The sequence below is a fragment of the Podarcis gaigeae genome (genome assembly GCF_964106915.1).
Source record: "Podarcis gaigeae genome assembly, chromosome: 3".
Taxonomy (NCBI): Eukaryota; Metazoa; Chordata; class Lepidosauria; order Squamata; family Lacertidae; genus Podarcis; species Podarcis gaigeae.
Genome location: NC_139680.1, coordinates 42,817,841 through 42,831,246, shown reverse-complemented (window position 1 = coordinate 42,831,246; position 13,406 = coordinate 42,817,841). Strand labels below are relative to the sequence as shown.

General features: G+C 40.3%; 1 protein-coding gene and 1 long non-coding RNA gene across 4 annotated transcripts in view; one reads left to right on the top strand and one right to left on the bottom strand.

The window, feature by feature from the left end:
• Positions 1 to 13,406, bottom strand: part of LOC310840838 — a 387,462-nt gene that overhangs the window by 196,324 nt on the left and 177,732 nt on the right. The gene's annotated exons all lie outside the window — the stretch shown is intronic.
• Positions 1 to 13,406, top strand: part of RNGTT (RNA guanylyltransferase and 5'-phosphatase) — a 117,062-nt gene that overhangs the window by 41,990 nt on the left and 61,666 nt on the right. For all 3 annotated transcript variants that reach the window (XM_083730394.1, XM_083730395.1, XM_083730393.1), the window contains exon 11: positions 8,306 to 8,470. In XM_083730394.1, coding sequence (XP_083586520.1) covers positions 8,306 to 8,470 — 165 coding nt within the window. The remainder of the gene's footprint in view (positions 1 to 8,305; positions 8,471 to 13,406) is intronic.

Below are 13,406 nucleotides of genomic sequence, written 5' to 3'. Positions count from 1 at the left end.
AGTTTATAACAGTTGCTTTAAAAGTTTTGTTTTATTTATACATTATATATTCATGCCATTTTAAAAAATAGTCTTTCAAACTGGCTCATTCAAAAAAGCGCACAATATCCTGTTTCGTGCACAAACTAAACCTTAATTTAGCACTATATGCACAAGCAGTGATGAGTCTTATGTGCATGACCCTTGTATCCAATTGTGGGCATGAGGAAGAAGTTGGAAGAATCTGCTTTTGTTTTTAATCTAATTTATATACCTTAATGTCTGAAACTGGGAAACCTCTGGTTTGTGTAATCTATAATTTGTTCAAACAAGCCATAATCGTTGATTTAGAAATCAGAGAAACCCTGGAGAGAGCCACTGCCCGTCAGTGTAGACAATAGTGAACTGGATGGATCAATTATCAGCTTTCAGATAAGGCAGCTTTCCTGTGTTCCTAGTTTTGTGTGAAATGGACCATTGCTGCTGATGGGAACTGTACGTAAATGAAAATAAGACACCGGACAATGTTTACTAATGAAGCAATGAGACATTGAAGGCACGGGGTGTGTGGAAGGGAAGACTCACAAGGGACTTTGCAAAGCCAGAACGAAGAGGTAAAGTTTTAATATGCAGTAGTTTCCAATTCAGGTCAGTTACTGCTGTGCTGTACTTGAGGTGTTCCATAGGTCTTTAATCTTGTAGTTGGTGATAGGCTAGAATGTCTCTGAGAGGGAAGCGGGAAGTAAACTCACTAGAGATGCTCCCTTTGACGTCCCCCAATGGGGTCAAGCTAATCTTCCGCTTGCCACAAATAGTGTTCTTGGGATGTAAGAGCTACACCTTCCCAGTGGTCCTTGGTTCCCTGGCTGTTGACAGAAGCCAACGTGACCTTCTGTTTGCTACTGCACGGATAATGCAATTAAAAGTTTTGAATATCCTTCTGTGGGAGAGTCTTTCCTATCAGTGTGTTATTTTGTTCTAGGTAAAGAATGGAGGGAACATGTAAAAGCTTAGGGGAGGAAAAAAGAACAGCAACTACTACTACTTTGTGTGAGTTTGTAAATGCATCAAGAGAGAAAGTAAAGTGCGATGGTCAGATTGATCACATATATTTTTCTCAGACAACTTCTGGTCAAATGCAAATTGGATGGGCTACATATTAAATAAAGGGAAGAAATGTAATTCATTGTGCTTTACAAGAGGTCAGACAAGTTAATCTGGTGTATTCTGGCTTTAAAAATCAAAGTCTGACTTGATAATGTAGTCCATATGTGGGGAATTAATTTACCAAGTTCCCATCCATAATCATTTCTACAATAAGCTTTTTAAAATATTACTTCAGTCTCAAAAAGACCTTCAAAATCTGAAATCCAAGCACCTAGATAGAAATGTGGTTTAAAAAAGAATATTGTGTGAAATAGAATTAAGGATTGACTTCATAATTGACTTAAACATTGATGGAATTGATAAGTAGTTTAGGCCATAATAAGAGTCCTGTTGTACCTTAGAGACATTCTGACCCACTCAAAACTTATCTTTTACTTTGAATCCTTCCTTTTAAAATATCCAGCAGTTTCGCTTCCACTATGTGGGATTTTTTTTCAGGGCGTATACAGGGTCAGGTTCTAGCATTAATGTGTCCAGAATGACACTTTTTCACTTGCTGCCTTACTGATAGTAAATGAAAACTTGCTTCAGGTGAATAGCCTGCTCAGGTGCTTCTCCTCCTCAGTGGTGTTTTTGTGGACATATCAGCTTTTCTCGCATTGTACGTGGTGTGCAGGGTTGAGGGAGCAAGTGCAGCGGCTACTTATCTGCTGGGTTGAATTAGTAGATAAGAAAACACTCAATAATCAAAACATCACTGGAATCATTGTAATTTCAAATAAAATTACAGCCTTCTTTAGTAAATTGCCTCTGTAACTTGAGGCAGCTTTTTATGAGCAAATAACTTCCCGGCCTTATGATTCATCCACACATTTGGTAGAAGGTATTTGCAGCTGAGGGACAACGCAATTGAATGCACTTCCACATCAGAAACTGGTGGTAAGCTAGCACTTAAGGACAAAAAGTTCTTTTTTTAAACAACAACATTTTTTATTAAAACATTTTGATTGTTTTAACAGGGAATACTATACCGTCAAAATAAGACAGATAAACCTCAAAACAATTAAATAAAGGAAACCCAAGCAAACAGGCTTCAATGGCCAGCTGCTCCTCCTCTCTCGTTCTCAGGGGGAGCCAGCTACCGAAACTGCTCTGTGCTTGGCCTCCTCCACCTCCTCAACATTGAGGGGCCCCTGTCCCCTCCCAACAATTATTGGGGGGCAAAGACACCTGATACCTTTTTGGATGCATCAGGCTAGTTGCAGGCTCCTTGGATTCCAAGTGATAGAACACTCTTGATTTCCTTCGGCTTCTCTGCCAATCATCCAAATTCTAATTTCTTTAAACACACATTTCCAAGTTTTAGTATTGCCTTTATATCTACCCCCCTCTTCTATTTTACTTTTTTACAATATTTCTTATGCTGTTACAGAGCTTCTCGGGAAGGAACATTCTAACCTGCCCAGGCTTTCAGTGGAGCACCAGAGTCATGAGAACATTAAATAGTCTGCATTAATTTATACAGAGTAAAAGGATGCCATGTTGGGTAGATGCTGTCAGTTATTACCAAATCACAGTGAGCACATGGCTGTTACAGAATGAACTGCATGCATTCTGTTTTTATTCCTTTGTGAATATTGACATTGTTCTGTGGAAATCTCTGCTGCCCTGAATGGCTTAATTGGCCGAAAATGTTTTTTTAAAAAAATGTTCTTGGCGTTGGTTAAATTGTCCCCAGATTCCCATTATACATATATGTCATTCATCTACTATTGTCTGTCTTCAAACTGCACTCTGCTTGTGGGAATAATAAATTAAAGATCTTTGACTGAAAGAGTTTTTCCAAGCACTTTGTGAGTTGTCAAGCTAAAATGATTGTTTTATGCCTTCCTTTGGAATGGGGCAGGAGAGGGAGCAACTGAGCCAGACACCTGCTTTCCCTATCTCCCCGAGGAGGGAAAAGCAGTATATAAAAATGCCAGTTAAAAGGGTAGCTTGAGATCACCTGAGTTTTTATAGAGAGGAACAGAGCCTTTTACTTGCTCTTCCAAATTTCCTTGTGGGAGATGCTTGTGTTGCCAAGATGATCCTCTCTAATTATTGTTGGGCCAACCCTGCCCATTGGCCATCTGTCTGGGGTTGATGTCCAGCAACACCTGAAGGGCACCACATTGCTGCTTCAGTCCATGGTGGCCTCTGTTGCCATCTATGCATACAATCTTCATAGCAGAGGCACCTACGGATTTGTTAGCTGCCACTGAAATTATGTTAGCTAGACCCTGGAAGATCTATCCTCTATCTTGGAATCGTTAACTAAAATGCAAATAAAATGGGGGGGGGGGAATGATGTGAATTAGGAGATGGCAGGTGCATAATGCTAAGTTTTGTTGGTAAATGGTCATAGCTTGCAATGATTGGAATCAATATGGTAAATAGCATGGTAAAAAGACCAGCTGTTATTAGAATGCATGGACTCCTCACAAGAATCTACACATTGTGGAGGCAATTTGCATTTGTAATGGAACAGTAATAAAATTTAGGACTAGCAAACACACACTCCAGCATGTTAGCAAGGACTCAAGCCTTTCCTATTTGTTGCTTGCTTGTATTATAAAGAGAAAGCAGCAATCTATAAGACATTCTGTTCTGAAGTCCAAAGCATTTTGGAAGTGGCCTTCCTATAACTTTGTCATATGAATACTCCATGGCAGATGACACTGTGCTATCCAGGTTCCTGAAGTATTTTAAGAGGTTGTGATATCAATTGTGCAGTACATGCTTATAATGCAATTTTGTTTCTCATTTCCCTGAAAGTTGCTATGTAATGTAGCAAGTTGACTAAGAGCAAATAGTTATTTTGCTGTCTCATGCATTATTTATGAAGTGACTGGGGTTTTGTGTCAAGTTTAAAGATGCTCTTAATAGGATTCTAATAATTTTTAAAGTAGGTTAAATTGAGCTTAAATAGGAAATGGGTTTTAGCTTTGTAGTCATGTGCATAATTGCTATTTGGATTGAGTACTTGGTTTTGTATTTTTAAAATCTTTTAAATTTGTGTTTAAAGAAACACATTTTATTTCTTTACAATATTTATGAATTTCACAAATTAGTCTTTATAGGAATTAATCAAATGTAGTCTGTAATATTAGAGGCTTTATGTATTGATTTTAAATCAATTCATAGTGTAAGGTTTGTCCTCTTACTGGTTCTCTAATTCGGTCAGCTTGCAGACTTCGTGTACATGGACTTTCCTTTTTGTATTAGTTTTTGAAATATATCCTTTTAAAATGGAAAAACTATAATTCATGATAATTATTTGTTCTTTCCTTACATACTAAATAGATTTTCCATTGTAACTTTTTTTTGTTAAACTAGCTTTTAAAAATATAAAAGCTACTCAATGGTTTTGAGCATATTTTTCTTTTACAAATGATTCTTGAAATATTAAAAATATATGTTTTTGAGATTTAGTAGAGAATTACCTCCTAAGGTCTTTGAATGCTTAAGGATGTTTTTGGGATTCCGTAATAGTGATTTTACAGAAGTGTCATCAAGTCTCAAGTGCAACTTCTGGTAAGACGGAAGGGCAACATTCAATCTTAACAACAACCTCAAAGAAAGCTGCCCTTGTTGCTAGTCTGGCAGCAGCATTCTGTAGTCAGCAGCTATCTTAAGCCTTTACTCTGGCATTGTAGAACCATGGTCATCTGTTGGTTATGCTGGACTGTGAGCTATATACCATTTAAGAGAAAAGATGGATAATTCCAAAGGCGTTAGAAGAAGAAGAAGAGTTTGGATTTGATATCCCGCTTTGTTACCTGCTTTGAGACTCCTTCGGGATACAAATCCAAAACTCCTCCTTCATACTAGCTGAAAGTGCTTCCACACAAGGTGATGCACCTGATTTTGGCATATCCCCAGGGTGGGAAACCTTCCTTAGATGGAGAGCTGGATCCACAATTGGCCCACCTTCTGTGGGCCATTTTTGATAGGTGGGTTAGGCCATTCACCTGACAAATCATATGGTTGGTTGAAATGTCAAGCAAGGAGCCAGCATAGACTTATCTCTGATCTTAGAGCTGTGGAACCAGGAGGCAGAGGCTTACATCTGATCTAAGTGTTGTACAATCTTTTACCATCCAAGAGTAATCAGCCTCTCATATTGTTCCAGGGGTTCTTCAACCCTCAGAAGCTCTCTCTGTGTGTGGAGAAACATGGACTGCAGTCGGTTGGAGGGATTCATGTGCAGTACCTTACATTCTATTAGTATAAAGCCACCATTAGACACACTATGTAGCTTTTGGGTTGAATGACTGATATCATGTGTTGAAAGAGTGGTGTGTTTGGTTATGTTGCAAGGAGGGATGAGAAGAATACTAAGGGTGAATTTTTGAAAAAGGTCCACTTATCTTTCTGCATTTACTCTCCTACTGCTACCAGCAAAGCTTTGACATTTTCTGCCCATGTGATTAGGTGTTGTTGCATGATACCATGTGGATTATGTAGACAGTATCAGTAGTGTGGTATGGGAGCAACAGTGGAGAAGGTAACAGCTGTGCTGTTCCAGGAAGTCTGTAAAGAAGGTATTATTACTTTACTTACACGTTGGTTTTGTCACTTAATCCTATGTACACACTCCTTTCTCCGGCAGCTATACTATATCTCAAATATGAATGTGTTAACTCTATTCCTTCCCATTCCACACAGTGTAAAATTTTGAAATGTGAAGTAGACTTTTGCAATGTGGCAAATATACAAGGGGTCAAGAGTGGATTTTGATGCTACCATGCCTAAAGGTGCCTCTTTAGCACAAAATTGCTGGGGAAGGAAGGACTAGAAGCGAGTATGAGACATTCTTAATTTTTGTGTCAATTCAATTTCGAATAAATAAACTTGATCTTTTGGAAACCACCATACTAGCAACACATAAATATGTGTGATGGATTGAAAAATTCAGTACCTTCAAAATACATAAAGTTATAGGGACCAAATATAGCACTTGCTTTTTCTATATAGTTATAGCACATATACTTGCATCCTAATTTCTGTTAAATCTTATTTCAAAAAGCTAGGAAAACGTTAAACCAAACCTATTCCAGCCAAGGTAGCAATCCCAATACTATGATTGGTGCTACAATACCTTGATGAAAAGTGCTAGAAAGGTGATGAATGTTTTTCAGGAAGTTGCGAATGTTATTACTGTTTGAAATGTCAACACCCTTTCAATGAAAATGCTGAGTGTGTAGAATTTAGATTGCTTTCACCTGAATCACAAAAATGTCTCAACATGAAAAATTGTGAAATTGCTTTTCATACTTGGATATTAACAGGACTTACAAAAGAGACAGGGATTCTAGATCTGAAATACTTAGATGGTACTTGAACATAATACGAAACACTTTGGGGTACCCTGTTCCAAGCAGATTCACTCCCATAAATGAGGCAATCAAAGAGACTGGCAATCGTCTGCCTTAAAGAGCTGGTATCACTGTCTTAGGCTCAAGAAGGGGCTGAGAGAATCATGACATTTCTTTCAGTGAAGCTTCAGAAGGAGCTGTAAGTAGTGACAGTAGTCAGCAAAGCGTGGGGGGGGGGGCATCTATGGTAAGGCTGCAGGGAGCTCAGCCAGGGTGAAGACTGCATGAGAAGCTCCATAGAAACTCCTTGTGTTTCCAGGAGGCAGGTGACATCCAGGAAATCCTCAGTACTCAAATCCGCTGGGAGGAGTGGCTCAGGATAATTGGCAGGTCAGCTGAAGCAGTTACAGTGGAACTGCCATTTAGAGGAACAGAACCCTGGTTAATGTAAACACTTAATGAATTTTAGTAACCTTTTGAAAATGCACATTTTTCTTCTTATAATTATTTTATAATGAAGTATAACTGTTGGTTAACTGCTATTGAGTCTGACCTGCCTTGTGTCATGTCTAACTCTCACAGCTGTTTGTGTGTAAAAACAAGGTGTTGTCATTAGCAGGTCATTTAGATATATGGTGGCCGTGGGCAAAAAGGTTTAAAACATACCTGGTAGGTATAGGTAGAAGTGTGTGAGTGGAAATAAATGGGATCCCTTTTACACATTTAGAGAATCAACAGTGTGAGTAGAAACTGCTTTCTCCATGATAGCCATTGTGCTTTTTCTACCTCTGTCTCTCAAGACTGCTAGCCAACCATAAGAACCATCTAAGGCCCACAGAAATGGAGGGAAGGAATGAACACTGCTTTTATCAGTACAACTGCACCTGTTCTGATTTAGAAGTGTGTGGTGGAGTTGGCTTAATTTCTTCAGTCTGTTGTAGCCACCCAGCCATGCTGCCCACCCACCTGTGTGTCATACTCTTGCAGTTTCTAAATTCCTGGGAGAGTGAAAGCCTTGTCAGCTATTCTGTCACACACAGCATTGATAGGGATCAGAATCAGCCAAAAACAAAAAGACTTAAAGAAGAAAAAGGGAGGTGACTGGTGGGGTGGGTGGGTGTAAACCTGTGTAGGAGGAAAAGATATAAAGGTGGGTAATATTGCATAAAAATCTGCAGTGGCGCAAAGAGGAGAGTGCTATGGGAAGGAGAGAGAGAGAGAGAAATGAGCAATATGGAATGCATAGGGTGGATCAAACTGACTCATTCTGTCAGCACAAGGATTTCCTCTCGTGCAATGGAACCCCTTGCCCTGTACCCTCCCCAAGTCTCAGGTAGGTTGGGAGGACCCCCAGAACAGATTCAAGGGGGCATGGGAGGGGGAGAGGGGGGAAAGGTCTCTTGCGCAAGTGGAAATTCTTGCACTGATGGAACAAGTTAGTTGGATATTGCTCATAGATACCTGTGGAGGGATAGCAGAAAGATGGGAGTCTAGTGAGTCCTGTAGATGAGGAAGCAGAAAAAGAGGGGATAACCAAGAGATGGTGCTGTATGGTACAGAAATAAAAAGCAGGATTTGCAGAGAATGGGTAACAGTTTAGCTTAGTGGGTTTTTTGGGAATATTTTTCTGCAGCTTACTGTGTGATATAGCCCTCTTGAATTGATAAGATTGTAAAGTCACTCTGCTGATTTGAGTAAAAGGGTTGTGGCATGGCATACCTCCCTTTTATTTCTTTGCTTATCATTTTATTACTTAAATACTGTTTAGTTGTAGATAATTGTGGGGTGATATTTTAGTGCATGCCACTTAGATTTTTATAAACGTGCAAACATTTAACAAATTGTGTATTTTCTTTTGGCAGGCACAACCAGTTGGAGAGTGTGATTTTAACATTCGTCTGGCATGTATTGAAAAAGAGATTATATTCCCACGACATGAAAAAATGAAGACTGGACAAATCGACAAAGCACAAGAACCTTTTAGTGTTCGTAACAAACCATTTTTTGACATCCACGTTTCAAAAAAGGTAAACATGTTTTTGATTATTTAACTCTATGCCCTTTGAGTAGCCATTCTCTTTGCATATGGTTTTTAATCTCTTTCAAGATATCCTTGCATTTTAAAATATACCTTCAAACATAAGTTCTTTTTGTTTTATATCCTTATTTTATTTTATTTTATTTTATTTTATTGATAAAGTAGAATGTGCATTTTAGGGGAGGTTTTAAAAAAATTACTTAGAGAAAGGTGATGAACAAGAAAAAGGGTTGTCTCTGTGCTTACAATGTAGTGGTTCAGGTACTATCGTTGCTTTATTGGGAAGTCTAGAGCCATTTATATGTGTGTTTGAAATGAGAATCATTCATAGGAGGAGAATATATTGTCTTCTTCATTCTAGTTAATTATTGGAGTGATTTTTTCATTAAAACATTTTGTGGTTTGTTTCTTCTGCTGGCCTTGGGTGTTTGAATGGAGCAGCCTGTAACATTTTTCCGCTGTAGACAAAATACTGCCCCTCTCTGATCCGGGCCTCCTCCCTGTCCCCGATGTTGTGCCTGTGTTGCTGCCTGCCTTGCTACCGCAGCTGCACTCCCACCTGCAGCTGCACCTGCACTCCCTCCATGATGCAATAACAGCGACAGGGGTACAATATTAGAAGTGAGGGCGAGGGTGCTGTGTTAAGGTCAGCCTACGGCAAATTGCTTCACCTCGCCTCATTGAAGTGTCAGCCTTGGTGTTGAAACTATGTAGAATATTAAATTATTAGCTGCATGGGAATTCTGTACTGCTTTGGGGGCATGTTGGTGACAGGATTTCCCTTAAAACAAGTGACAGTCCTTAATGGCAGTGATTCTGGAGAGGCCTTAGAAGTAGACCACTCTTAACTGCATTCCCTCCCCTTCTGCTTGACTGCCAAAGTAACTGAGAGACAGAGATGGGATCTGAAGGTAATTATGTCACAATCTGTTAAGTCTCTGAATGAGAAACCTCTTGGGAATCTAGTGTATGGTACTTTAAGTTCTCTGAAGTATTAGAGGGATATAAAAATAAATAATACGATTTTGTGATTACCTATTCTTATTGAAAATCAGTCTCTCATAATTGTCTATTGCTTCCCCCTCATCTTTTAATATAGGTTTAATGTCTCGATATAGCATCTATAACCACACGCTGGAGCACTTCAAAAATTCTTAAATTGCTCCCCCCCCCCGTTTGCCATGAGTTTGGGGAAGCAAAACATGACTGGTTAGGTAGGAATGTCCTTCACCTGATCGGTTCCTGGCAAACTGAAGAGAAACATTTGGCCTACCAGCTTTTCCTTGATACTACGGAATATGCTACTAGAAAAACAGAGAAAGAGGGAAAGGGAGTTCTTCAGTAGGAACTGCATGCTTGTAATGTGAAACTGGATTTCAAACTGAAGGTTTAAGATGAATGTGGACTGGCCGCTCTCCTTGCATTTAAAGGAGAGACAACTCTCTCTTCCTATTCCTACAAAGTCCTATTGCTGTGGATTCTATACTCCATAGATTCTCATCCACTGAAAGGGAGGAATAACTAGAAGGGTATTTCTTGAATGCAGGTGCTAGTTTTAGCCCTAGTCCTGCTCTGTGTCAGGGATATACTTTTGAGATATTGATAAATAGGAGGCCTCAAGTGTGTCAAGAATTTGTAAAATATTTTGAAATAGCATCAGTACACTGAAGGCAGGATGTAAATAGCATGTAGCATACATTGTTTGCCAAGTAGTCTTTCGTTGTAGAGGCAGATGAGACTCATGTTGGCTCAACAGATAGTGGCTGTGAGATTCCTACCCTTTCCTCTTCTATATCCAATTCATATGGTCATGATTATTTCCCCCTTTTCTAACCAGATGGTCTGCGACTCCCAGGTAGCAAAGAATGGTAGCAATATCACATTCCTGCAGAGAATGGGCTCTGGCTATATGCTTGAAGGTGATTTAGAGGACTGCTCCTCCCTCCCTCCCTTTCTCTCTGGCTTTCAGTGAATGTGAGAGATACATTCTCACTAAAATTTCCCCAATTCTAAAGCTAGAAGTAAAGAGAGGCAGTGATATTTTGGGGAATGGTTAGCTCTGGACTCTGTCCAGACATATGGAGATTTTTCCAAAGCTAAAAATGAGCATAATTTATCCTATGGGGAATGTCCTTATATATGTTTACCTTGTAGAGAATATGGTACTTTGGCAGAGTCTACTACATTATTTTATAGTGCAAGCATCCTGTTTTGCAGGGACTTGAGGTTTGCAGAGAAGTAGTCACAGTCCAGCTGAGTTTCTTCTGGGCAGGTGAAGTCAGTCAGTGTGAATTTCAGGGCTGGGGAACCTTTGGCCATGGGCTAAACATGGTCTGCAACGCATCCTCATCTAGCATATGAAGCCTTATTGGGAAAGGAACATGCATGCGCCCTACTTCTGATGTCATAGATCTGTGGGGTGGATCAGGGCAGTTCTTCAAAGGAATAATTGGGAGCTTAAAGCAGGCTTCCGATTGTTCCTTTGCTGGAGCAAGAAATGCGCAGCCTGGGAGCCATGTTGGACTCACAGCTGTCCATAGAGGCGCAGGTTAATTCTGTGTCCAGGGCGGCTGTCTACCAGCTCCATCTGGTACGCAGGCTGAGACCCTACCTGCCTGCGGAGTGTCTTGCCAGAGTGGTGCATGCTCTAGTTATCTCCCGCTTGGACTACTGCAATGTGCTCTACGTGGGGCTACCTTTGAAGGTGACCCGGAAACTGCAATTAATCCAGAATGCGGCAGCTAGACTGGTGACTGGGAGTGGCTGCAGGGACCACATAACACCGGTCCTGAGAGATCTGCATTGGCTCCCAGTACGTTTCCGAGCACAATTCAAAGTGTTGGTGCTGACCTTTAAAGCACTAAACGGCCTCAGTCCAGTATATCTGAAGGAGCGTCTCCACCCCCATCGTTCAGCCCGGACACTGAGATCCAGCGCCGAGGGCCTTCTGGCGGTTCCCTCATTGCGAGAAGTGAGGTTACAGGGATCCAGACAGAGGGCCTTCTCGGTAGTGGCGCCTGCCCTGTGAAATGCCCTCCCTTCAGATGTGAAGGAAATAAGCAGCTATCTTCTGTTTAAAATACTTCTGAAGGCAGCCCTGTTTAGGGAAGTTTTTAATATTTAATGCTGTATTGTTTTTAACACTTGATTGGAAGCCGCCCAGAGTGGCTGGGGAAACTCAGCCAGATGGGCGGGGTATAAATAAATTATTATTATTATTATTATTATTATTATTATTATTATTATTTATTATTATCATCATCATCATCAACAACAACTGCTAACCAGCTGATGGGTTGTAGGAACATGCCTTGCTCAAGGAGGAGGGAATGTTTTCATTAAGTGGAAACTGCTCCTCCAGTTCAGCACTGCTCTTTGAAGCCACCTCATGCTACTTCTTTCAACCTCTGAAAGAGGAAGTTGAAAAGATAAGTGAGAAGCAGTTTGCAAAGCATAGGTTTGGCAGTGCATTTTGAACTGTGGTTCCCAAGCTTGGGAACCTTATACAAGGGATTTTGATAGGTGGGTGGGAGAACATACCTGTCAATCGTGTGTCATCAGAATTGACATAATGTTATTGGCTGGTGGGTTGCCCATCTCACCTGTTGAAGTTGGCCTGTGGGCAGGATCAGATAGAGACCTGGCCATTGGAGCAAAAAAGGTCCCTCCACCCCTGGCTCTGTAGTAAGGGAAAGTCATGGAAGGTCCAGACCTGTTAAGTCGTTCAGGTAAAATCAAGGGATAAAAGAGAATCCTGGACAGCTCCAGTGAGCCCTGTTGCAAAGATAACAGGGAACTGAAACCACCATGGAAGGGAAAACTTGCTTCCCAATAGGGCATACTCTCTTGAAAGAGATGGCTGTGTTTCTTAAAGGGCCTTGCCTGATTCTGTATCCTTTGGCTCTTGAATGGATCTAAGATATGGACTTCTGGGGACCTATCCTTTGAGTTCAAAGTTGATGGAGGGAACAGATGGAGATAGTAAAGGCTGTCTAGGTATAGAAGACTGAACCACCATCTTATCTAAGTCTTCCTCAGAGCACTGTGAGACTCCAGGGTCAGGGGCCATGGCAATCAACTTTTGCATTTAGAAAGTACCGTTCAAGTGGATGATTTTTGTTTTTGTTTTGAAAGGAGAAGCAAGAGTGATTTTCTCACCCTGGGAACTCTTGGAAATTGAAGGTGTGCAGTGTAAATCAAATCAATCAATTAAAGGGCAAGCCAAAGTCTTGGTAGATTGTGGGCTGCCATTTGTAATGGTTGCTTAAATTGTGCTTTCATTAGAGAGCATTTCCTCTTGGGTCCTGAGCTGCTTGTGAGAAGCAGATAATAAGAATTCACCAGTTAGGCCTGCTTGAGAACCTGTTAATCAGAAGTGACAGACACATGTGGGGCTGCTTCTGGTTTCACACTGTGTTCAAGTAGAAACCATAGAGAAAACTATGCTTTGCCAGGGGAGGGGAGTAAGGTGTATGTTTTGGCTATTTCTGGCTGGAAAATGAGTTAAGTTTAGCAGATAATTTCATTTATGAAACTTTTTCCTTCCTAGTTTTCCATTGAAAAAGCAATGCCCAAGATAATAACCAAATCATAAAACATAAGAAGAAACAAAGCTGAGAAGCAGCATGTCGGCTCTGCTTTGTAAAATAAGTTGCATATTAGGGGACAAGGGAGGACCTAGTTCTGAAAAACAGACTTGTATGAAGAATATATTTGATGCTATTACTGACTTTAATGAGTTCAAAGGGGATGAATAGCTCGTCTACTGTAGGTAAAACCAATAAGTGGTTAAAACAGTGTTTGCCAGTGATTGTAGTAATCTGTTTTTGATTTGCCATACATTTCAGTACATCAAGTTAAGCCAGTGATGAACATAATTTAATTAGATTTGTAGCTGACCATTTCAGATAGCATTTACTGCATGG